Here is a 23,254-nt window from a genome sequence, read left to right on the forward strand (position 1 = left end):
GGGGGGGGGCACCCAACCCAAGGGCATGTTGCCCCGATGGGAGAACACTGCAACTTGAAAAGCTGTACTAGATACTTAGAGTGTGGAGTTATAGAAGACAGGAATGTTATACATTTAGTAGTCTATGGCTCAAGCAGACTCCATCTTGAACTGAATTGACTCGATCCCCAATCAATCATATGACTTGATAGCTATAAGGGGGAAACCCTTTTCGAAGGCAATACTCATACTCTGAGTAGGCACAGCATTGCAGATGCCACAGATGATACCCGGGCTTGCGTCTCACGCGGCTCGTAGTTCCGTCATGAGAAAGGGGGCGAGGAGGATATTTGCGATAAACTCCATTTAACCTCAGAACACATAGCAAACAAGCACATCAAAATAAACCCCGCGCCAGTCTAATAGATTTGTATGACTCAACTCTGAAAACTGCACGATATCCTTACCCACTGTCTCTAAACGCCAAAGACTCCCAAAAGCCCGACCCTTATTCATCATCAACTGGCATCTCATCATCAATATACCGTATCAGAGATACCCTCATCTCCGTCGTATCATGGCCCCTTAGCACATCGCTGATAAAGTGTACCTCCACCTGCATCTGCACCATTTCCAGAGCTCCCCTCAAGACCCCACAGAATATATTTGAATACCATAACTCATCTTGTGCCCTGCCATCATCGGGCAACTCGACGAAGTCTGCAAGTGGGTTTTCTTCAAAGATCAAAGAGAATTGCTTGGTGTCGCTCGTCCAGTTCGTGATCACTGGTGTGATGTTGAGAAATATCTTAAATCCAACCTGGGGAGATCAGCCTGACTGAACTCTAGAACGCCATTTGGACCAACCTTCGCAATCATTTCTGCCGTCTCCCTGAAATTCGAGCACCTCCTCATGGTATTCGATTTTGCGAGGTAGTCTTCAATCAACCGTAGACCAATGTTGTAGCCCATTTTATCGAGTTGTTTGTTAACCTCAACGTAGTCGTTCTCATAGTCTTTGCATAATTGTGCAACGATCGTCCCATAAGTCAGGGTCACCAACTCAGCATTAACTTTGTCGACTCGACTCCTAACCCAATATGAGTCCTGAATTGTATACGGCTTGCCTCGATCCAAAGGGACTTACTTCCATACCCTATAGGGAGCGTTAGTTGGGGTCTCTGATTGTAAGTAAGGGGAAGCTATAGCTTACTCTTCTCCCATGCGCGCAGCTTTTGATGAAGCCATGATGAAATACTGGCTTCTCAGCTACTTGCGATCAAAGTTCAACAGATGTTGTTAGGTTCTGATCAGGCAGAGCACGCGGCTGTTGATTGATGTTCCACAGAAGAGGGTCCTGATCTGCCGTACGGGGTGCGGCCGCGCCTGTTGGTGAACTTTCTCTTAGCGCGTCAACTCAAAAATCACCCCAGGAAGCTACAAAAACATTAAGCAACGACATTTCCACTACACACTTCCTCCCCCACCATCTCTTTAATTGAGAGCCATTCCAAGCTGCAGTTATGTCGGCAGAAAAGCGCCCAGCTTCAGATGCTTTCGGCTCTTCACAAATGGTTGTGAAGAGGCCAAACCTCGGAAACAACAACAAGGCTGTAGCTGTCGTTAATGGATCAGGTGGAAATGGCGCACTTATACAAGCGGTATGTACAGCTTTGAATAGCTTTGAATAGCGCATGGGCTATATGCTAAGTATATCCGAGAATGCTTTTGCTGATGGTCATGGAATAGGTCCCTCGAACGAGTGGGCTGCAAGCCCCAGTAATGGAGCTCAGTGGTCACTCTGGAGAGGTATTCTGTGCGCAATTTGACCCGAACGGGAATTATATTGCTTCTGGTTCAATGGACAGGTCAATCAGTGGGCTAACTCTCACATTCTGCTCGATTCACATCTACTAATACACTATAGTGTTATGGAGAACCTATGGCGCATGCGAGAACTATGGCACTCTGACGGGCCATAAAGGGGCAGTATTGGATTTACGTTGGTCGCGAGATTCGAGGGTACTATTCTCAGCATCTGCAGATATGCACCTGGCCAGCTGGGATCTAGAGACTGGAACGAGGATACGGAGACACGTTGGACACGAAGAAATCATCAATACCATGGATATCAGTAGACGAGGCGAGGAACTGCTCATCAGCGGCTCAGATGATGGGTATATTGGTATCTGGGATCCTCGGACGAAGGCAGCGGTCGATTTCATACCCACCGAGTTTCCAGTTACTGCGGTAGCATTGGCCGAGGCTGGGAATGAACTGTACTCTGGAGGGATTGATAATGACATCAAGGTATGGGACATGAGGAGAAAAGCCGTCGTGTACTCTATGCTGGGACACACCGACACTATATCGTCTCTCCGAGTATCGCCGGATTCCCAGACACTACTGTCAAATTCGATGGATTCGACTGTGCGAACTTGGGATATCCGACCCTTTGCTCCTGCTGAGAGGCATATTCGAACATTCGATGGCGCTCCTACTGGCCTAGAGAAGAACCTTATCAAGGCCAGCTGGGGATCTGACGGAAAGAAGATTGCTACAGGTGCTGGTGATGGGACCGTTGTGATTTGGAACAGCGAGACCGGAAAGCTGATGTATAAGCTTCCTGGGCATAAGGGGACTGTGAACTGTGCGGAGTTGTCTCCATCGTCAGACCCTATTAGTAAGTGGTCAACACTTGAAGCTATAAGGATCCACCTGCTAACAAGACAATAGTACTCTCCGGATCCTCCGACCGAAACCTGCTACTGGGTGAATTGAAATGAGACAAGCCGAGGTACTTCTAGAAGGAGATGACAATGCATATTATTGCATCTTTCCCACGGGGAATTGTGGGCAAGGGAAAAGCTTACGGATATTTCATGGACAAGAGAGCAAAGGGGTATTGGAGCTAACAGGAGTTTGGAGTCGTGACTCGTGGCGTTATATACCGGCACCCTACCTCCGTGTGCCCCTGTTTGATACCTGTGAGAACTTAAGAACATGAATCGAGGACAAACGCATATGGCTGCATCTATATCGATAGCAGAAATTACAACAGATATGTATCTGTTGTTTGAAGATAGAATAAAAGACAGTGCCAGAAACTCGTGATTCTATTGATTCTATTCGTTGGACATGCTCTGTACTGTCATTGGCGTTTACCGTAGTACACAAGGCTTAAGCCTTGAGAACTGCTGTATGCAGGACTTGGGCACAACACATCAAAGATGGAAACTTGCAGCCTTTCCCTTGCAAGCCTTGCCAGCCAAATTGTTATTCTCATTGCCGCACGGCATCAGCTGCGGTCGTCTGGCGGGCTCCTCTCTATCATGATTGGCGGGCGAGCTACCTGAAATACCTCGAAGCTCCCCGGATGAAACCGTCGCTTAGCACCGCCGAACCTCACGGTCCTCACCTAGCCGGCTTCAAACCAAACTTGTCCCAGATGTCTCTCCCTTTTTGGCTTTGTCTAACTGCAGACCCCCTGCCTTTGAGACTTGAGGCGCGAGGTGAGTTCACAGCAGAGCCATGTCACGATCTCTCCCATGTGATTGCTACTCTTGCGAGACAGGCTCAGCCAGCGCTTTCCTTACATCTTCGAAACCTTTCTATTTCGTGTGCTGTCTGTGATGAGCAAGCTTTATCCAATTCTTCTCCTCCGTTCTTTCACTGAGAATTCCAATCGAAGCCCTCATTGTCGTGCGTGAGCTGGCTCATCTGGGTGTTTCGAGCTACTCTCTTTCTTTTCAATCTCTTGGTTCTTGTACCTTGCTTTCTTTCCCTGCTATTCCACACCTACTGGATCTCCTCCTACAGACCATTCATTTTATTCTAGCAGACACTGGCCTACCGTTCATTGCAGGGTCCGAGTGCTCTGGTCCTCTAGACAGTTCGAACTCTTCGACATACATTCTATCATCGTTATCTATACCTTCGAAGTCGATCCTCATTCGACCCTGATGCTGCAGATCAACGGCGGAACTTGGTCGTGTTGACGCGCTTCAGTATCCTACGCGAGAGAGCTTTGAGGAGGACGCGTCGACGGTCATCTGGATAATACACAGTCATTCTTTTGGGGGTTATAATTTGGTATTCTGGAAACCCGAAGCTAGTCAGTCTCGATAGAGATCAAATATTCAGGCGCTATGCCTCCTATACGGTCGACGGCCACGAGGCGCTCAACTTCGGTCCAGCCCACAATGCAGGCTCCAGCCTCGAGAATTGAGAATGTGCGGGTAGGCATACACCAGCTATTTTCCGGACGGTCCAGTGTCGGGGCCAGGAGGTCTTCCCTGCAGAGCCCAAAAGCCCCACGGTTGGCACTCGGTCTGGATAACTCGTCCTCGACAAGGCTGGTGCTCCCTGACCTTACTCAAACGATGACGACTACTTCTGCTCATTCTCGAATATCTTCCTTACCTGGATCTTCACAAAGCGCTCCAGTCCCGACATCCTTCCGACCAATTACTCCTAATTCATTGCGACAACTCGAACAGCCCTATGTCTCTACACCTCCACCTCCGGCCTATCAGAATCCCCCCCGCACCGCCGGGGTAGACCCGGCTGAGCAGCACTTGGCAGAATTAGTACATATTGGAAGACGACCGAGGAAGAATAAGACAAGGCTTGCAGAACGAAGGTGTGCACCAAAGATTAAGAATAGGAGGATTCGGGCAAAGATACTGAGTTGCTTCATCTCGGGACTGGTACACTCTCCCCTGTGTAAGAAATGGGTTTTCAGACGTAATTGCTAACATGCGTATAGCTCCTAGCTCTATTTGTGACCATCTATCTTGCGCTGTCCCTGTCGAAACGAGACAATAACCAGGAATTTCATGTCCTGTTGATCCTGATCATGCTGCTAATAGCGATCTTCTTCTGCCACTCTATGATCCGCCTCTGCATGATGCTAGTTCATCCACCGGAGGATACGCCGCCTGAACAGCGAATTCTATCGATGGTTGGCCCTGGAGGTTATGCAAATCCGGCGGTACCTATTCGAGTCGCACTTGCACGTGACGAGGAAGCTGCGGGGATTGAGAGCCAAGCTACAAAACTTCCGCCTCCTGCGTATGGCTTGTGGAGGGAGAGTGTGGTATGTACTCCTCTTTTCATACCCTGGAATCTTCGATTACTGATTTTACATAGAGGGTGGACCCGAATCGCCTCTTCTGGCAGCGCAACGAGGCTGCAGCACCTGAGCCTCCAATTCCCCGCGCGGACGACGGTCCTCAAACTGCTAATAGACCCCCGTCCTATATCTCTGAGGACGGTGTCGGCTATGTAATACAAGCGCAGCCTCGCTCGATCGCACCATCTACCGATGTTCCTCTCCCACCGCACCCATCAGAAAGAGGGCGGGGGTGGCATGCGACATAAAAAGTTATTAGTTATTACCAATCTACGGATAATTGCTATAGGTATCCTGGTTTCAAGTTAAGGCTATTGCTGCGGACAACGGGGAAAATGACATTTTCTCTGGAGTTGGGAGTAATGGTGGGGATTTGGCTGTTCTTGCGATATATTCGCATTTGAAAGCATGCAGCACCCGTGGAGTTAATAGGGTTTTTTGAATGTGTTTTGAGTTGGAAAGAGATGATATATGTGAACCCTAGATACCTAGTCTGGGTGGGTTAAATGTATACCTAGATAATTCCGAGAAGGACCTGCATAGGGCTCAGGATATATAGAGTAAAGACCAGCTTATATGATGCTGATTCAAACCCACCATCGAGGCCCGCAGGCTGCATGAGCCTTCCCTCCACTTTGTCTCTGTTAATCTGATTATCAACCTTATCTCTGTTGATCTAATAATCAACTACAGCATCTCCCTCTCCAGGTTCCTGTCCTTGGCCCCTTGGAACCCCTCGGCCACAGATCTTGGGTCAGGGGACCGGGCTCCCATCACGTGTCGCTGATTCGCCACTTGCGTCCCTCGGTCGGACGGTCGGGCCCTCGTGTCGCTGGCGCTAAGCCCAATCGGCTGCCGCTAAGACGCCCCAATCGTAGAGTTTTCTCGGTCTCGACGAAAGCTGCCTTTCGACTCCAAATCATACACCATAACATCATACTGACTGCTCCGGATCCGCGCACGTTGTACCCGGGAGGACGAAGGAAGACGGAAGAAGACGTAGCTGTTGCGAAGGAAGAAGGACAAGGAAAGAAGGACTTTACGAAAAGGAAGAGCCAAGACAAATGTAAGTCCCAAGAGCGCTCCCGCGTCTCGCGATTCCTCACTCGTCTCGTTCCGTGGAATCTTTGATCATCTGTCGATGCCAGAGGTGGCACGTCTGCACGTCTGCACATCTGCCCGGGCCTGTCTCAGCTCCTGTTCATACCCTCTCGACTGTGCGACGAATCTCCATCCAACGATACAATACAAGACGATACGATACGACGACGTTGTCCAGAAGATTCCGTCCGTTTAAGATTCAACGTCCGGCGGGAGTGGTACTGCATTCATGCATCCTGCAGCCCGGTGGATGCTGCCCGTGCATCGCAATCCTATTAATTCTCCGCCCACCCAAGCATCAACCCATCTCTTGCTTGCCCTGCGTCACGAGCAAGCATGCCAGCTACCGCCGTTAAGAAATGGTTACAAGCAGAACAAGCAGACAGGCCGCCTCACAGATGCAGGAAGATCATACGAGAATGGGCGGCGGGAGACGGAGCTTTCATTACGTGCTGTGCTGACGATGGGACGCAACAGACACATAGACTAGCAAACATGTCTTCTCTATCGCGCCGTGCCTGCTACAAATGTGGCAACGTCGGCCACTATGCTGAAGTTTGCTCTTCTGCTGAGCGTCTTTGCTACAACTGTAAGTTTATGCCCACATGATCTACTCCAATAACATCAAGCTGACCCTCTTTATTCAGGCAAGCAACCTGGTAAGCCTTAGCCGTACGAAATCCATAACCTCGAGCTCCCTGACTCGACAATAGGACACGAATCCAACGGTTGCCCATTGCCACGAACAACGGAGGCCAAGCAGTGCTATCACTGCCAGGGCCTTGGCCATGTACAGGCTGATTGCCCAACTCTGCGTCTGAGCGGAGCTGGCACCAGCGGCCGATGCTACAACTGCGGTTTGGCTGGTCACCTTGCGGTATGATCTTGTGAAGCTATACGGTATTTGAATCATTGCTGACTTGTCTCAGCGCTCCTGCCCAAGCCCAGCTGGCGCAGGTGCCGTTCCTGGAGCTGGACGTGGTCTTGGCGCTCCTCGCGGCGGATACGGAGGTGGATTTGTTCCCCGTGGAGGACCTCGCACAGCCACTTGCTTCAAGTGTGGCGGACCAAACCACTTCTCCAGAGATTGTAGGTTCATTCTTGGAGCGCTCCTTGGTCAAGTCTAAACTAACTCTGCGACCTTAGGCCAGGCTCAGGCCATGAAATGCTATGCTTGTGGCAAGAACGGTCACATTTCCCGTAATTTTACCCTCTCCCAAGCTGTCCAATTGAATTATTACTGATCAAGATAACCAGGTGACTGCACGGCCCCTAACGGAGGTCCTCTTAACACTGCTGGCAAGATCTGCTACCAGTGCGGCCTCGAAGGGCATATCTCTAAGAACTGCCCTCAAAAGGCTACCAACGGTGAGCTCGTCGCTGATGGCGATATTGGTGTTGGTGGTGTTGATGTTGCCCCTGCGGCTGCACCAGTTGCCTCAGTCGCATAGGTCCTTTAATGGGCCTCCACTGTTCGGTAGGGCGCGATGAACTATCGATCAACGAGTGGTATTCGATCATCGGATTTCCTTTTTGGTTTTGGACATAACGTGGACCTCATTTCCGCTCGTTCTTCTGCATATTTGGCTCGGCATACGACAAAATTCATCGAAGATTTTCAATTAATTCACGGATTTGCTTCTCGGCGCCTGGTCTTCCCATGTTTCTAACATGCAAACCCCAAAAGCTTTTGCACGATATTCATTTCCTACCTTACGAACTGGCAACCCGGTAGATACCACCTTTAACGACGTTGACGTGGCGCCATAATAACTTGTGATTTTCTCGGATACAGATGCTCTTGTGTCCTGCGCTGATGGACATTGGCATCTTGGGATCAAAACAATCACATGGAACGGCCGTAGACAGAGGGATGGAGGTAGAGAAGAGAAGTGGACGGGCGATATGAAAAGGATAGTTGGATGGAGAGTAGTGGGGGAAAGACCGTCGATAGCAGCGTGACACATACAAATCGATGCTGAGTCTAGTTTCTCAAATTCAAAGAGCGGCTTTCCTAGAACATTTTGATATATTTTCTTGCGATGTATGTGTATGTGATTTGATGAATTAGATGTGCAGGTGAAAGTTTCTCTGCGCCATGTGGCTGGCAGGTAAGATGCTTTGCCAACTTCTATGATATGACACCGAATCTTATCATTATAGTCCCCAAAGTCAAGTCCTTGGTCATGGTAATTTTTAATATTGTGGCCTGCCTTTGCGAGACTCACTATACAACGTCCTTGCGTAAGTTCTCGCTCAGGGGTTATAAACACGGAAGATCTTACCAACCTCTTTTGTGACCCTATTCTACCCAAGGTCCTTTACTTAGTTATAATCTTGATGTTTGATTACTAGGTGGCTGCAATTGTCACTCCCTACTTACCCCTACCTTAGGTAACCTTATCTTATAGAAGGGGAGTCCATGTCCCGTGACATGTTTTTCCCAATCCGGCCAAGTGGGCTAGGTAACCCTCTTCCCACCTGTTCCAATTCCCATTCCCATTTTTTTCTATCAATCTCTACAGCTTCTTCTCATTACAGTTGATCTGCAGATATATCTGTCTGGTGAAATTGATCTCCAGCCCGAGGCAATATCTTCGATCGACGTTCGGTGCTGTAGCGGGCATCCTCTCCTGCCTGTGCACCTAGGTAGTGTGCTGTCTTCTCGTTGCGTGTCGACTCTCGTCAGTCTTTGAAGATCTTGAAGCCTGGAAATACTGTGCATCTCGCTGCTTCCTTTGATCGAGACTCACGACGCCCGACTATCACCTACATCTTCACTCTCTCGAGCTTCATTGACCTCTCTTCCCCTGATACCTTGTCGTACCCTCCAGTACTATTAGCTGATAGTACTCGATTTTTACTACATTGTTTAGCTACCTACTCGAGTGACTGTTACTTCGATATTACTGGAGGCTTCCTTGTTTCAATTGGTATCCCCGCAATCATGACTGCGGCATCTATTCATGGTGATGATGACGAGGACGTGAGTAAAGTTGTGGCTTCTCTTTTGCCCATCAACTCTAACCTCGAATAGAATGGTATCATTGATATTGATGAGATTCAAAACCATGGTATATTGCATCATCCCCCTTTCCTCCTGCAGTCGCTGATTTCTCTAGGGATTGGAGCTTCCGATATCTCGAAGCTCAAAGCAAATGGCATACATACCGTTGGTGTAAGTCGCTCCTTTCTCAGGAATGACTTCGTGTATCTTATCATTAATTGTCATACATTACAGAGTCTACTTTCTACTACCACAAAGAAGCTCCTCCGAATCAAAGGCTTTTCTGATACCAAGGTCGAGAAAATCAAAGAAGCTGCGAAGAAAACATGTGCAAGTATCCTCGACTTCACTACGGTCATTGAAATTTGCTGATACTGTACAGCCGACTGCAAGTGGATTTATGACTGCCGCTGAACTCGGTCATATTCGTAAACGATGTATTAGGATCTCCACTGGAAGTAAACAGTTGGATGCTTGCTTGAATGGGTGAGTCTCGAGAGCCTGCAACTATTGGGACAATCTTAACATCCAGTAGAGGCTTCCAGACTATGAGCATCAGCGAGGTATACGGAGAATTCAGTGAGTCCAAACATCTATACCCTGTTCATCACCGCTGACTGGATCAGGATGTGGCAAGACCCAACTTGCCCATACAATGGCCGTCACTGCTCAATTGCCAAGGGTTTGTAAAAAAGCCAACCTGCGTGGGCGGCTGTTGACTATGATCTAGGAAATGGGCGGGGCTGAAGGGAAGGTTGCCTATATTGGTCAGTTGCCATAATGCTCTGTCTACGAAGCTACTAATATAAAGTAGATACCGAAGGTACATTCCGTCCAGAACGCATTCAGGAGATTGCAGAACGTTTTGGTGGTAAGCTTTTCCAAACACCTTTTACTCCCACATGCTAAATAGCCCAGTCGACCCTGATCAAGCATGCGAGAATATCGTCTACGCTCGAGCTCAAAACAGCGAGGTTGGTTCCAAACCCCCTGTCTTATTTACCTTCTCTAACCATCATTAGATGCAAGCAGAGCAGTTGGAAACTCTCTGTCAGAATTTTGCCACGAACGAATACCGCCTTCTCATCATTGATAGTGTCATGGCTCTGTTCCGAACTGATTATGTTGGCCGTGGTGAGCTTTCCGATCGCCAGCAGGTACTTAATTCGTTCCTCCGTAAGGCAACTCAGATGGCTGAAGAATTCAATCTCGCTGTCTTAATGGTCAGAACTGATCCTTTCACTTCATGACCATATAATTGACAATTCACAGACCAATCAAGTCATGTCGGATCCTGGTGCGAGTGCTTTATTCGCGGGAGTTGACGGCCGCAAGCCAGCTGGGGGACATATTCTAGCACATGCTTCTACCACTCGCCTTCTCCTTCGCAAGGGTCGTGGTGAAGAACGTGTTGCAAAGATTGTGGATTCGCCTGGTGAGTCTGTCCTTACATACGTGGTCCAACTCCCTGCTGATGATATTCTAGACTGCCCCGAGCGCGAAGCAACTTACATCATCACCACTGGTGGAATCAGCGATCCAGAGAAGGCATGAACAATACAGCTCAGCTCAGCCCGGGGAGTTGACAATCAAGTTCTCGATCCATATTCAAAACACTAAAGTAACCATTCTCTATCCTTGCTACCTCAAACATACAGTGGCGGACCTCAGGAATGTCTCTGTAGAAATTAGTCTTTGCATATCATATCTGCTTTCGGAGTTGCTATTGGAAAAGGAGGATATACCCCTGGCATCAGAACTGCACATCAGCTAGACTATAGGCTTTGAATTCAGAGCTTTTATCAAAACTTGATATTAATCGTACCCAATGTTCTCTTTGAGAGTTTGCCATATTTGTTGGTTGAGTCAGCTTGTGACTTTCTGCTTGATGAACATACCTAGATTGCATTGGAGAGGCTTGTACGCTTTGTTTACCATCGTAAAATCTGGACAGTAGACCCTTCTATTCCAGCCTTAAACACTTACATCTATCTAACTTCATACTCAGCTTCCTATCTTCAAGGTAGTATACGTGTTGATAAATGTAATGAAGATCACTTGCGTATCACTGGGAGCTCCATAGTTCCCCAGAGCTGGTCGCTGCCGGGGTGTCGACAAGATGCATGGAATGAAAGATTTGGAGAGGACTTGATATACATAAACTATGTTAGATCCTAATACTTCAAGATATATTGAAGCAGATATATATATATCTAGTACTCTACGTATAAGTAAACAGTCAAAAGCCGTAGTCCAAGCCCCCAAGTCCCAACCCCCTAAAGAGGAGCGAAGACTTCCCCCCTCCCGCCTCCAATTCACTACTCAACCACCCCCTTCCCTCACGTGCCCTCCCCTCCCTTCAAGCTTCACCCGCCAACCCCAAAAAAACCCAGCCTCATAGCAAAGAATAAGCAAATTCCCTCCGCAAACCAGTGTTTGCTCACCTGCGCACGCGCGCAGATCCCAATACCCCACGGGGTATAGGACAAGTGGGAGAAGACGACCTTTGCTGACCCAAGTGGGCGCAAAGCTCGGTATAGCTCACATGTAAGTGCAAATAATTCCCTTCTGTCCTATCTTGAGAAAAAGTAAGTAGAATGTGTTTCTTTAGAAAGATTAAATTAAAAGCTAAGTGTGTATTTCTTTTGCTGGGTTGGGGGATTTTTTGGGTTTTTGAGGGGGGTTTTGGGGGGAGCTGGTTTTTGAGGGACGCGTAGGGCGTGTTGGAGAGCGGTGGAGAGGGGCAGATGGGGATGTGATGGTGGTTTGTTTGTTTACTTAGGACTGGGCGCGGTTGTTTGGAAAAGGGGGGCTTAGCGAGGTGGGAGGGGGGTGAATAAGGTAGGTATTTATCTGACCTTCTCTTTTTATTAACGCCGATGAATAAATAGATAAAGTATAGAAATGTTGATCATACAGTTGCAACTTCGTGAAGTTCTATAGAGCTTTTCCCTAAAGATGCTTGAAGTTGGCAGGGCGAAGTTTGCAGATCATAAGGTCTTCCCAAATACTCGTGATCTCAATTCAGCTACAATATGAGGCATCGCAATTTGCTCGCTCTAGGTATACCTAGTTTCCAATTGAGAGCCATCTGATAAAAACCCGTTTTGAACCTGAGCAACCGTCTTAAGTTAAGCAGAGGATGAACAGCTCTGAGCACGGTCTACCATAAATAGTGCGTATATAACTCTTGTCCCACTCTGGATATCGATAACAGATCATGTCCCTCTCATACTCCTTCATCTCGCCCAACAAAACCTTACTGTGCCTGCTGATTTCCACTCCTTTTGACAAGATCTTGCAGAGCTTCAGCATATCCCGGGATATCTTCCCCGCGAACCACACACTGAACCGGTCTAACATCTGGTATTTTCCGTTCGTTCCTGTTACGATAGATGTGGAGAGACATCGCATCGTAAGGATCTACACGGCGTGCGTATCTCTCGGCCTTAAAACGCAGTCCTTGAGACATATCCTGGTGCTGCGACGAGTCCGAGTCCGACAGTATGAAGTTGGCATATTGCTGGATCTGGGCTTCGGAAAGCTGGAATATCTGGTAGTTGCCTACCGGATGTATAAACACATCATTGCACTGAAAAAGATCGTTGAGCAGGGAGTCGAGAGCTAGGGGTAAGAAGGGGCAATTACCTCAGTACCAGACTCGGCGCGATCAAACAGGATAACACCACCAAAAAGACGATACTCGGCCCAATACCCTACGACATCAGCGACGCCGTTGGGATACTGCTCCCAATCTTGGTAATAGGGGTGGAAGAATTCCGCTGGTAAAGGTGGAGTGGGCGGTAGTATTAGTCCAGGAGACAGTTCGGGAGGTGGCTTTCGACGGGCATTTGCAGGATCCGGTTTGTGAATGCCGCCTTCGTATTTGATGTATAGATTCACAGCGATATCGTGGCATAGGATAGCAATAATCTCCATCAACCTTAGAATGAACTCTCTTGAGCCCTTCAGGGCATTTTGATACAACTGGAAGATCTAATCATACTTAGTATTCATATGGTCTGCGGACCGCGGTAGCTCTTGCAAGTAGCATGGGAGATAGATGGGTACCTTTACGTCGATCTGGAGGATTCCAATACTAAAGCCGTCTCGATATGCTTCTACGACTCCCATAGCTAGCTGACTAGGCTCTAAATTGCCGTGATAGTCGTCTCGGTAAGAACCATAATAATCTTGATAGACATCGCGTGTTGGAAGACCGTCAACTATCTGGGCAAAGGTCTGAGATGCCAGGTCCGTGGAGAGGATGTTGGACATGGCCCGCTCTATTGCCGAGTAGTGCTGTGGCGTTAAATTCGACAGAGCAATCCGCGCAGAATCAGGTAAAGGGTTGCTAGCATTGACCGTAGGTGATGGCATGTTGGACAGCAAGTGGTAGGGTTGATGGTAAGGTTATGGATCACTCCAAAAAAGCAATACCATGGATATAATATATTGGTTTAGAAAAAGTACACTTACTTATCAAATGTCGTGATACCAATAGTTACTGCTACTTCAAATAACCAGTCGAGTTGTATGTGGATTCTTTGGAATCTCTACCTAGGTCAGGCATATGAACTTTGAGGGATTGTGCTGCAGTGCGGTTGCTGTACTGCAATCGCGCCTAGCGTCGCCAAGATTAGATTAGATTAGATCTCGGGAAGAATTTCACCTAAAAAGTCTAAAAAGTTCAACCAGCGATAAACTCAACCATACCACACCACTAGTAATGCTCTTCACAACATCTCAGGAGCTCTCAATACCCGGAAAATAAATCCTCAAGCTCGACATCGCATACTCGAGATGTCGAAGATCGGCGATTACACGGTCCTCCCTCTCACCCTCCCTCCCACCACAGCATACCCCAAGCCCGCGCGACACACGCTGTACCTCCGACCTCACGCCCCGAAAATCCCCAGCGAGAGCGATGCTCGGAGTCTGTTCGTCGTCAATGTCCCTGTGGACTCGACACCCGCGCACTTTCGCGCCGTCTTCACGAAGCTAATTGGTGCGGGCCGTCTGGAATCCATGACTTTCGAGCATGAGAAGGTCCAGCCCAGCGCACCGAGCCAAGCAGTCGAGGTCGTAAGCACAAAAGGCAAGAAGCGGAAACGGGCGGCGAATGAGGGCAGTGCGCAGGCTGATACGGAGCTGCCGCAGCTGTGGGATCGAGAGCTGCGGAAGAGTGGGAGCTCGGCGGTCGTGGTGCTGGTGGATCAGAAGAGTGTGGAGAGTGCGCTGAAAGCGGTGCGGAAATTGCATAAGTCATCTGCTGCGGAAGAAGAGAAATGGCCGGTGTGGGGTGAGGGCGTGGAGGATAAAGTCCCGGCCCTGGGAAGTAGGCGGTATTTGACGCATCATAAGATGCGATACCCGGATCCGGCTACGCTGCAGGCGAACGTGGATGCGTTTATGACGGAGTGGAATCGGAAGGAGGAAGAGAAGGCGAGGTTGGCGAAGAGGCAGAGGAATGTGCCGGATGAGGATGGCTTCGTTACGGTGACCAGAGGAGGCAGGACTGGGCCTGCGAGGATGGAGGAAGCGGAGGCTAAGAGACTGGAGATGGAGGAGAAGGAACGGAAGAAGAAGCAGGAGTTGACGGAGAAACCCTTCTATAGATTCCAGTTGAGGGAGATCAGGAAGCAAGAGCAAGCGCAATTGATCCAGCAGTTTGAAGAGGATAAGAAGAGGTTGATGGGAATGAAAGAGAAGAGGGGGAAGTTTATACCTGAGCGGTGAGGGAACGGAGAGATCGCCGAAGTCCTCATCTAGATTCCAGGTTATGAGCTGCCTGGTGCATGGAAGGTACGTGGATTAATCTTGGTCCCTTTCCAACACTATTTCATGATGACTCCGCGGGGCCATAGTATCCTGTTCCTACCAGCCGGCCAACTCCTGCTGGTAGAGCAGGCCATGCCTACAAAAACCGCAATAACAAATCTTCTCAACCTGTCTGAAATCTTACCTTTTGATTATATCTCATTGTTCCTAGGTTATTTGACTCCATACTGATCGCTCTGGTATGATAGGATTTACGTTTTTGGAAGACATTGGTGTCTGCGTGTCATATTCTCTCTTTATATAGAGATGCGGGTCTGCGGGACTACGCAAGAAAAAGCAAGGAATGAAGAAGATACCCTGAAGCTCTGCGGATTGTCATATGATGAGCGTGATTACCTTTCAAAAGTCCAGATTCGTTTCAAGAACGTTAAGGACTCGAGTGATCATCTCCCCTCGTCCGATTGATTATCTTGCACACTACTATTGCATAGTATGCCATCTAGGAGCTCCATGAGTTAAGTTCAAGTTTGGTTTTCAATCAAGGTATTTTGAAAATCGATGCAATTCCAGAGATGAGCTTGCTGCGTAACTCCGTGATCAAATCCGCGTACAATTGCTATTGCCCAAGGCAATCAATCCCCAACTCCACAAAACCCCAAACTCAAGCGAACCAGCGCCTAAACCAGTCAATGGCCTGAACCTCCGCTTTCTCCGCATAGTCCATCTGCAACTTATCCTCCGGATGGCTACGGATCGCAAACCCGTGTTTCGCACCGGGTAGGATGACAACCTCATGATGGCTCCCCTTCTTCTCCAGGATATCCTTCATTTGCATAATCAGCGTGCCCTTCATGGCCATATCCTCATTCCCAACCGACACGCTCAGCGGTAGCTCCACCTTCTGGATATCGATCGGCATCGAGACATTCGAAGGATGCGCCGTGAAGCCGCAATCGATCAAGGGCTCGAGAGCCGTCGAGGAGGACTGCTCCGGGTGGCGCACGACGCGCGTGGACGGCGCATTGCCGCATAGCTCGATCGTGTACTTACCGCCCCAGCAGAACCCGGCGGCGCCAATCTTCAGATTCGAGGTCGGGAAAGGAGGAGGAGAGAGTCGCAGGGACTTGAAGAAGGAGAGCAGGCGCGGCTTGACGACCGAGCTGCGCACGCGGTAGAGCCAGGGGATGAACAGGGTCATGGCGCGCAGGACGTAGAGGGGCTTGTAGAAGAGCGTCGTGAACCAGCTGGCGGGCGCTGTAATCTTATCCATGAGGCTCAGGGCGTCCGGGGACAGCGAGTGGCCTGCCAATTGTACATCGTCAGTATGCGGTCTTGATTCGGAGAGGGCCAGACGCACCGCCCATGAAGTCTGGTAGGTAGACAACGAACCCGCCGCGCTTTGCATAGTGGTCGGATAGAATTCTATTGTTGACAAAGTCCCAGCCGAACGCATCAGGTATGTAGACGACGAGTCCCTTGGGTGTTACGCCCTCGTCGGGCTTCGAAACGTAGACGGGAAGGCCGTGGATTGTCGTTACAGTGCCGGTGGGGGTCCCCAGGTGGACGCTGCCACTGATACAGTCTGGACACGGCCCTCCAGACATTGTGAATAGCGGAGGAGAATCAATTGATGGCGCTGGTGGTGTGTAGTTTGATCGGGATGGGATGATAAATCGGTGGGTGATGGATTCGATTGTGTTGGGAAATTCGGCGCAAAAGTGAAGCTCTCGTAGACTTCGAGTCTTATCTTCCCTCCTCGGCGTTAAATGGACTTAAGCCCCCCGGATCTGAAAGCTTGACTTTTGACGTTGGAGCCGCTTTAGTTTAGGGTGCACCCTATTCTAACGTTTGGTTTGATCGACTTGGAGCTATTCTTGCTCTGGAATTAATCTTTTCGAGCATATCAGAGATCATATTAGCATAATCAGTTCTTGCAGTTCCACAAGTGTGTGGGTTTGGCATTTATCCCGTCCTAACAATGCTGGGATGCAATCTTCCCCAGTGGGAATGGCCCAACATCCAGATGGATGGATGGATGGAGGCAGCACATCTTCAACATTCACTCGTCTGTCTTCTTCACTAACTTTCGCGTCTGGGAACATTGCTTCTTTATTCACTTTTGCGGACATGGCTGTCGATACCTTCTCTTTGACTCTTCAACTTCGATATCCAAGACCCAACACGAAGCGAACAGTCTTCTACTGCTAACATCAACGATATCCTCGTCAAGGCTACGTTCTTTACTTCCATACACTATTAGTGTGAATCAAAATATTGGTTTCGCACTCTCCTATTATCGAGTGAAATCGTTGATTCGCACACACATCTATTGGTCGGTCGCACTACAAGTCTATAACCATATTCATTGCTGACAATTAGATCGACAAGACCTTAGAGTCCCTTTCTTATCCGTTGGATACAGACCTTTTACTTGGAGGCTTTTGATCATTCATTCATAATGCCAATTAGCGCGGTTCTTCAAGACCTTTATGGTCCCCTTGCCGATCTAGATTTGGAGAAGCGTAGGATTGACCAGTTACAGAGGTCAAGGGGCTCTGACCGCAAAATCACTTGGCCTCCTAGTGACACAGGCTTGCTAGGTGTGGCGAACCTTACCAGGGGTTTTGTTTTTGGAAGAACAGTGGAAAGACCTCTACCTCTTTCATTCGATCGGGTCATGGAAACACGGGCTACAACTTCTACTGCAACTCTCCTGAATCTACCAGTTGAACTTCTAACACTGATCGTCCGACACATCGAACCCTCTGCTCTTGCAAACCTGGCTCTCGTGAGCCGGGACTGCCGGCAGTTAGCTCGATCACGCCAGTTTGCTGTCCTCCACCTGGACTATAGTAATAGAAGTTTCCAACTTCTATCCCTTCTTTGTAGGGAGCTCAAAGAACGGGCTTTACCTGGGTCTAATGGGTTGACTTCTCTGCCATCACTAGGAGTGTGTATCCAGCGCATCGTCGTTTTGACCAGTTCTGTTTTCTTCAAATCAGCTCATCTAAGGCGAACTTCTCTTGAACTGACAGAAACGCAAAAATATGATTGGTTATGTCGTGCATCCGAGGTGTATCATGACTTCTACCTTGGACAATTAGGGAGGTTGCTCTCAGATAGCAGAGCATTGCCACACCTGTCACTCCTTGATTGGCAGGATGGAGTGATCCTACCTAAGTCATTCTACGACAGCCTGGCTCGTTCGAACGTCAGGGATCTCAGGTTGTTTGGCCCATTGGTTGATGGTGTATTCTCCATTGACCCTCCGAATATTCCTGGGGTTAAAGGATGGCCCCTTAGGAATCTTCATATTAATCTTCAAAAGCCCCCCGGGCGAAAGACACCAACAAAACCTAAAAGCACATCTGCATTGTGCGCCAGCATTTTGCGCCAATGCTCCGAGACTCTGGAATCCCTGATGTGGCAAACTGCTAGTGCTGGTTTCACCGATCCCCAATCTTTCGGCACTGATCCCTCAAAAATGCCGTGCTTTCCCAAGCTTCGCAGACTGTCTTTGGCTGGAAATGTCATCTTTGCGGATTCAGCTACTTTGAACGCTCTATTGCATGCACCCCTCCGTGTTTTGTTTACCAACACAGAAAGCGCACCAGGGGCTAATACAAGCAAGGAGATTTGCTTCCGAGAACGTGGCTGTATTCGCACTCTAGAAACATTCGTATGGAACTTCGCACATTTGGAGAAGCCTCATTCAATGGACTTCCTGCAAGCCAACTCCCATCTGTTCAAATTGAGTCTGTGTCCCCCAATCCGGGGCGAATTACTGGAGGACAAGCTTCTCCCACTACTTTCGCAGAAGTTTCTGTCTCTCAAATCTCTCGACCTCACGTGGAGAGAAGCTTCCATCCCGGATTCGGCGCTAGAAAAGATCGGTACCATAAGAAGCTTGGAACAAATTCAACTCAGCGCTCTTGGTAAGCCCGGCTCTCGAAATTATTGGCTCGTTGACCATGAAGCCGTGAGAGAGCATCTCTCTATACTCCCTAGATTGACAAGGATCTCCTTTCGGCAAGACGCCTATAGAAAGATGAGCCCAGACAAGGAAAACGCCACTGAAAGCAATCACCCATCTATTCCGGCCTTTGGAGAACCGGAAGATCCCCTCAGAGATGTTGTCCCAGAAATGCATGCTAAGTTATTATCCAAACCGGGGCATCTTCTGAATATGTTGAACGAAGCCAATGAGTATTCGGAAGTGTTTCCCAGACTAGAGTGGATATACATCGGCCGAATACAGATGACCATCAAAACCACCGAGGGAGTCTCCGGTGAGGGTCAACTGAAATATGCAGTTCCTGTTTCAAATTATAGACAGGATTGCACTGGTCTGCTGAACGAGATGTTTGGGGCTGGGACTACTGAACTTGAAATGTGAATAACTGTGAACGCTCGGGTTTGGGGCTTGAACAGCATCATTCTAGGACATGGAGGAGTCCTCCGCAGACCTACTTGTCCCTTTCAAAAAAACAGCAGTTTCTGGTTTTTGCGGTTAAATGTTTGCGCGGGATATTGGGACACTGGCATCTTGCAACTTAGAAGCATAGCAATTCTACATGAGGGTTATTCTTTCATAGATAGACAGCACAGCGAATACTGCAATTTATTTTCTCACTTTTTTATTGTCACCATGATTGTGCATACTTGAAGAAGACTAGACTCTAAAATGGCCGAGGAATGACAAGTGCTACGGTACATGATCAAGGGACATTTTTACTTCCGAACACCAATATGGGTTTAGCCTGGCCAACTTCCCTTTCTCTATGGAGAAGGACTTTTTGTTTTATTATTCGGATGAATGGTATATGATTTTTAGAAATTGTGTCTTTCTCTAGACTGAGACTCGAATAGTTGCAGTGCTTCACTGTCTCCCGTCGTCGGATCACGTGAATTACACCCGGACCGCTTCGGATTGGACCGAGGCCAACGACGTGAAACTCCAACAACCTCGAGATGCACCTCTCTTCGTCACGACCAGGAATACGTCCTTCTGATACTCTTGAAGAGAATTGTACATCTTTGTCGAATAAACATGTCGGTGGCAATGGTTCAGGATACACAGGACAGGAATGAGAGGTAATGGAACGAAAGCGGGAAAACATATCAAAGTTGGAACGGCTGGAGTATACTTCCATGCGGTGTCTCTTACATTGTACTCCATGTTCTCAGAGATATACCTGCGGCCAAGTGGTACGGAACTGTCGGCACTTGGCTCAACCTTAATATAGTGAGGGCTCAGGGCACCCTGAACTACCGTGGGCTGGCCATCGCCAAGACATTCTTGTGCTGTGGCTGTGTGAGGCAAGCTGCTTCGCAGAATGTTCCAAACACCAGAACTAAGAGGAACATGTCCGAGGAGAGACCCTGGTCTGGTCTTCTTATGCCTTTCAACCCCGCGAAGCTTTCCTCAAGAAGCGATCTGAGCGTTGGATTCCAAGTCCCGATCAGTCTTCTCTCCGCTCAAACGTTTCGACACTCATCTGCTAAGATGCTATTAGTTTAGTCAAGAGTTTGCATAAACAATGATCTGTTTGACGATCGACATCCCTTGAGCTATTGAGGGTCACCTGCAGAAATGGCGGGCACTGCTCAATCGCTCGGTCCCTTCCACAACCCTAAATGTGAAGGGGCCAATTGCTGCTCACTGCTTGGATCTCACAGTATCTGTCAAGCCAAGGTCCAGACAACCGGAGGCTTAGCTTCTGTGCCTAGGGGGAAACACTTCTCCGGAAGTCTATGACCCGCGCAGATCTCCTCGATCTAACAAGCACTGATGCATTGCTCTCCTTGAACCGAGCAGCCTAGGTAAAGGTTGCTTTTTTATCGACAACCCCGGTTCTTCGGCGTGGCTTCAACTGCTTCAAACTGCATCCAATCGCTGTTATCCTTTTCTAAGCTAGACCCTGTCGTGTGTGTTTTCAGAGCCAAGTTGTCTGGAACAAGTATCACCAAACATCACAAATCTGCTTTGGGAGTTTCCAAACACTCAGAACCATTCTCAATGTCAGAAGGCTTCCTGAAGACCATCAAGCCGAGGTATCTAAGATCTTCTCTACTAAGCTTCGTGCCCAGTAGAGCAGGCCCAATTCTATATAAATATAGATTCTTGGGGTCCTGCTCAAATGGACCGTTCCCTATCATCAGTATCTTTCGATTTCTCCTCCTCTTCTCCTCGTCTTTAACTATATCTATCCCGCGCCGGTCGCAGCTCTGTCTCCAACCTCATATATAACCATTTAATCATCCGTATCCAACTGTTCTCCCACAGATTCAACATGCAATACTTATCAGGGGCCCTCCTTGTTGCCTCTGTCATCACTAACGTGTTAGCCCACGGTGTCATTGACTCAGTCACTGGTGCCAATGGCGTAACAATGCCTGGTCTCTCCGGTAAGGCAATTACTGGTATATGATCTTACCCGTTCATTATCTAACTCCTTCTAGTTGTCGACGGAACTCCTCGTGATTGTGCCACCCCATCATGCGGTGCTGAAGCCGATACCACCATTTTCAGCTCAAGCCGATTGAGTGGCAAGGCCACTGCCCTCGGCAGAACCAACGGTTATGGAACAGTTGACGCCTCCAAGATAATCTCTAATTTCATGGGAGGGGATGCAAACAGCACTGCTGCCGTAGCTGCCCGTGAGATCCACGAGGCTAACATGATGCGCCGACTTGCTGCTCGAGGGGGCGGTTCAGGTTCCGCCGGAACTAAGACTCCAGCTGGCACCACGGAGACTGGTGTCGCGGCCTCTGCAGGTGTCGGTGCGACGAAGGGCTTGCCAACCTGCTCTGACGATGGAACACTTACCATGAACTTTCACCAGGTCAATCAGGACGGAGCCGGGCCCTTAACCGCCATGGTTGATCCCACTTCGGGAGGGACCGACCCATCCGCCTTCCAGCAAGCCACGGTCACCCAGAACGTGCCGGGCGTCGGCATTGGTGGTCTCTCACTCGCAACCGCCATGGACTTCCCAGTCGCAATCCAAATGCCCGCTGGCATGACCTGCCAGGGCAGCATCGGCGGTGCAACCGGCGTCTGCATTGCCAAGCTCCAGAACAGCGCGCTCGCAGGACCCTTCGGTGGATCGGTCGCCTTCACCCAGTCCCCCGCCGCTAAGGCGCGTGCCATCGAGTACAACCTCCGCAAGCGACGCTTCGCCCGGGACCACACTGCCAACAAGAAGTAGACGAGTGGTTCACTTGTTTCTGCTGTTTGGTCACTACAATGTCCTGCAACAGAGGTGGCTTTTCTTGGGCGAGTTCTATGATCGTTATAACGGGGGCGCCTGTCAGGGAAGTCCGGAACTTTGTTGCTCTTTTGGAGGTAGTAGGTACTGAAATGACAAAATGAAATATACTTTCCGTCTTACTGTAACAATAAAGATTGAAGACGAAGAACAAATAGGCCTTCCCATACTGTCTTTGTGTTACTGTAGTTTTCGACTGATAGATATCCAGCCACACGACGGAAGGGTTCATCCTTGGTGAACCCATGAACCTCTCTGTCCCAGACACAAAAGCATACTGCGCTGAGCAATCCTTAATCTGAATGGATGATAATTCCCGATATGTATCTCGCCGAAGCCTATTCTGCTGGAGAGCCCCGAGGAGGAAAGATGAGCTGGGAAACGAACGGGTGAGCATCTCCGTCCGACGGAACTTTGATTTCGGAAGTAGTGACGAAAGAAGCTTCCCCTGGTCAGCTGTCAAGATCTTGATCTGTCTCGAGTAATAATAGCCATATTGCGATCAGCAATGTGGCTTCGAACTCTGACCTCTCCCCCACCACGTCGTTGAAGTGACGATCGGTAAGTCACGTGATCGACGTAATCCCGTGTCCGCCTCGCTGGGCCGTCCCGACCTCCCCCTTGTCCAAGTCGAAGTCGAAGCTCGATGCGCTATCCCCAACATATTCAAGGTCCTCTCTCTGTACAGCCTGAATCAAGATCCTTAAGGTAAGGTATGTACGACACTCCATAGTCCAACTGCCACTAACTGACCGCTCTTTCAAAGCATGCAACAACATGGGTTATTATCCGATATCGAGATGCGATCGCTCCCTCCGTCGATCCGTGGCTATTCTGATATACTCTAGGAGGCTCTCCTTTCGGTCTCAGCTGTCAACGATACCATCGCGAGGGTCCCTCTATCGGAGTCTATCCAGTCCAGAGGCTCGCCGCTTGTCTCTCCCCCCGCTCTCTAGGCGATGCTTGTCAAGGGAAATCCAT

At 49.0% G+C, this 23,254-nt stretch overlaps 10 protein-coding genes across 10 annotated transcripts; 7 read left to right on the forward strand and 3 right to left on the reverse strand.

The window, feature by feature from the left end:
• Nucleotides 1-465: 465 nt before the first annotated feature.
• Nucleotides 466-1,307, reverse strand: M430DRAFT_58411 (hypothetical protein). Its single transcript, XM_024868723.1, has 4 exons — nt 1,193-1,307; nt 1,127-1,135; nt 847-1,069; nt 466-799 (listed from the first exon to the last, which is right to left on the reverse strand). Exons 1-4 carry the CDS (start codon nt 1,225-1,227, stop codon nt 488-490), a joined length of 579 nt encoding a protein of 192 aa, XP_024721874.1. The 5' UTR covers nt 1,228-1,307; the 3' UTR covers nt 466-487.
• A 172-nt stretch (nt 1,308-1,479) lies between these two features.
• Nucleotides 1,480-3,083, forward strand: M430DRAFT_120548 (hypothetical protein). Its single transcript, XM_024861780.1, has 4 exons — nt 1,480-1,640; nt 1,729-1,855; nt 1,907-2,662; nt 2,716-3,083. Exons 1-4 carry the CDS (start codon nt 1,503-1,505, stop codon nt 2,763-2,765), a joined length of 1,071 nt encoding a protein of 356 aa, XP_024721875.1. The 5' UTR covers nt 1,480-1,502; the 3' UTR covers nt 2,766-3,083.
• Nucleotides 3,084-4,181: 1,098 nt separating this feature from the next.
• Nucleotides 4,182-5,361, forward strand: M430DRAFT_18758 (hypothetical protein; the record flags this gene model as incomplete). The annotated part of the gene is made up of 3 exons (XM_024863944.1): nt 4,182-4,688; nt 4,748-5,077; nt 5,131-5,361. 3 exons carry the CDS (start codon nt 4,182-4,184, stop codon nt 5,359-5,361), a joined length of 1,068 nt encoding a protein of 355 aa, XP_024721876.1.
• A 1,400-nt stretch (nt 5,362-6,761) lies between these two features.
• On the forward strand, nt 6,762-7,665 carry M430DRAFT_27634 (hypothetical protein; the record flags this gene model as incomplete). Its single annotated transcript, XM_024865674.1, has 5 exons — nt 6,762-6,803; nt 6,862-6,873; nt 7,011-7,091; nt 7,144-7,303; nt 7,472-7,665. 5 exons carry the CDS (start codon nt 6,762-6,764, stop codon nt 7,663-7,665), a joined length of 489 nt encoding a protein of 162 aa, XP_024721877.1.
• A 1,496-nt stretch (nt 7,666-9,161) lies between these two features.
• M430DRAFT_27635 (hypothetical protein) lies at nt 9,162-9,593 on the forward strand (the record flags this gene model as incomplete). Its single annotated transcript, XM_024865675.1, has 3 exons — nt 9,162-9,200; nt 9,252-9,392; nt 9,456-9,593. 3 exons carry the CDS (start codon nt 9,162-9,164, stop codon nt 9,591-9,593), a joined length of 318 nt encoding a protein of 105 aa, XP_024721878.1.
• A 2,887-nt stretch (nt 9,594-12,480) lies between these two features.
• M430DRAFT_100937 (hypothetical protein) lies at nt 12,481-13,601 on the reverse strand (the record flags this gene model as incomplete). The annotated part of the gene is made up of 3 exons (XM_024860669.1): nt 12,481-12,813; nt 12,870-13,217; nt 13,293-13,601. 3 exons carry the CDS (start codon nt 13,599-13,601, stop codon nt 12,481-12,483), a joined length of 990 nt encoding a protein of 329 aa, XP_024721879.1.
• Nucleotides 13,602-13,925: 324 nt separating this feature from the next.
• On the forward strand, nt 13,926-15,228 carry M430DRAFT_236005 (hypothetical protein). Its single transcript, XM_024864931.1, has 2 exons — nt 13,926-15,026; nt 15,214-15,228. Exon 1 carries the CDS (start codon nt 14,025-14,027, stop codon nt 14,958-14,960), a length of 936 nt encoding a protein of 311 aa, XP_024721880.1. The 5' UTR covers nt 13,926-14,024; the 3' UTR covers nt 14,961-15,026; nt 15,214-15,228.
• A 282-nt stretch (nt 15,229-15,510) lies between these two features.
• Nucleotides 15,511-16,716, reverse strand: M430DRAFT_41907 (hypothetical protein). The gene is made up of 2 exons (XM_024867511.1): nt 16,360-16,716; nt 15,511-16,304 (listed from the first exon to the last, which is right to left on the reverse strand). Exons 1-2 carry the CDS (start codon nt 16,604-16,606, stop codon nt 15,664-15,666), a joined length of 888 nt encoding a protein of 295 aa, XP_024721881.1. The 5' UTR covers nt 16,607-16,716; the 3' UTR covers nt 15,511-15,663.
• Nucleotides 16,717-17,460: 744 nt separating this feature from the next.
• M430DRAFT_275542 (hypothetical protein) lies at nt 17,461-19,604 on the forward strand (the record flags this gene model as incomplete). The annotated part of the gene is made up of 1 exon (XM_024865649.1): nt 17,461-19,604. One exon carries the CDS (start codon nt 17,461-17,463, stop codon nt 19,396-19,398), a length of 1,938 nt encoding a protein of 645 aa, XP_024721882.1. The 3' UTR covers nt 19,399-19,604.
• Nucleotides 19,605-21,295: 1,691 nt separating this feature from the next.
• On the forward strand, nt 21,296-22,254 carry M430DRAFT_139288 (hypothetical protein; the record flags this gene model as incomplete). Its single annotated transcript, XM_024862598.1, has 2 exons — nt 21,296-21,410; nt 21,465-22,254. 2 exons carry the CDS (start codon nt 21,296-21,298, stop codon nt 22,211-22,213), a joined length of 864 nt encoding a protein of 287 aa, XP_024721883.1. The 3' UTR covers nt 22,214-22,254.
• Nucleotides 22,255-23,254: the final 1,000 nt, after the last annotated feature.

The sequence above is a fragment of the Amorphotheca resinae genome (assembly GCF_003019875.1).
Source record: "Amorphotheca resinae ATCC 22711 unplaced genomic scaffold M430scaffold_5, whole genome shotgun sequence".
NCBI classification, from domain to species: domain Eukaryota; kingdom Fungi; phylum Ascomycota; class Leotiomycetes; order Helotiales; family Amorphothecaceae; genus Amorphotheca; species Amorphotheca resinae.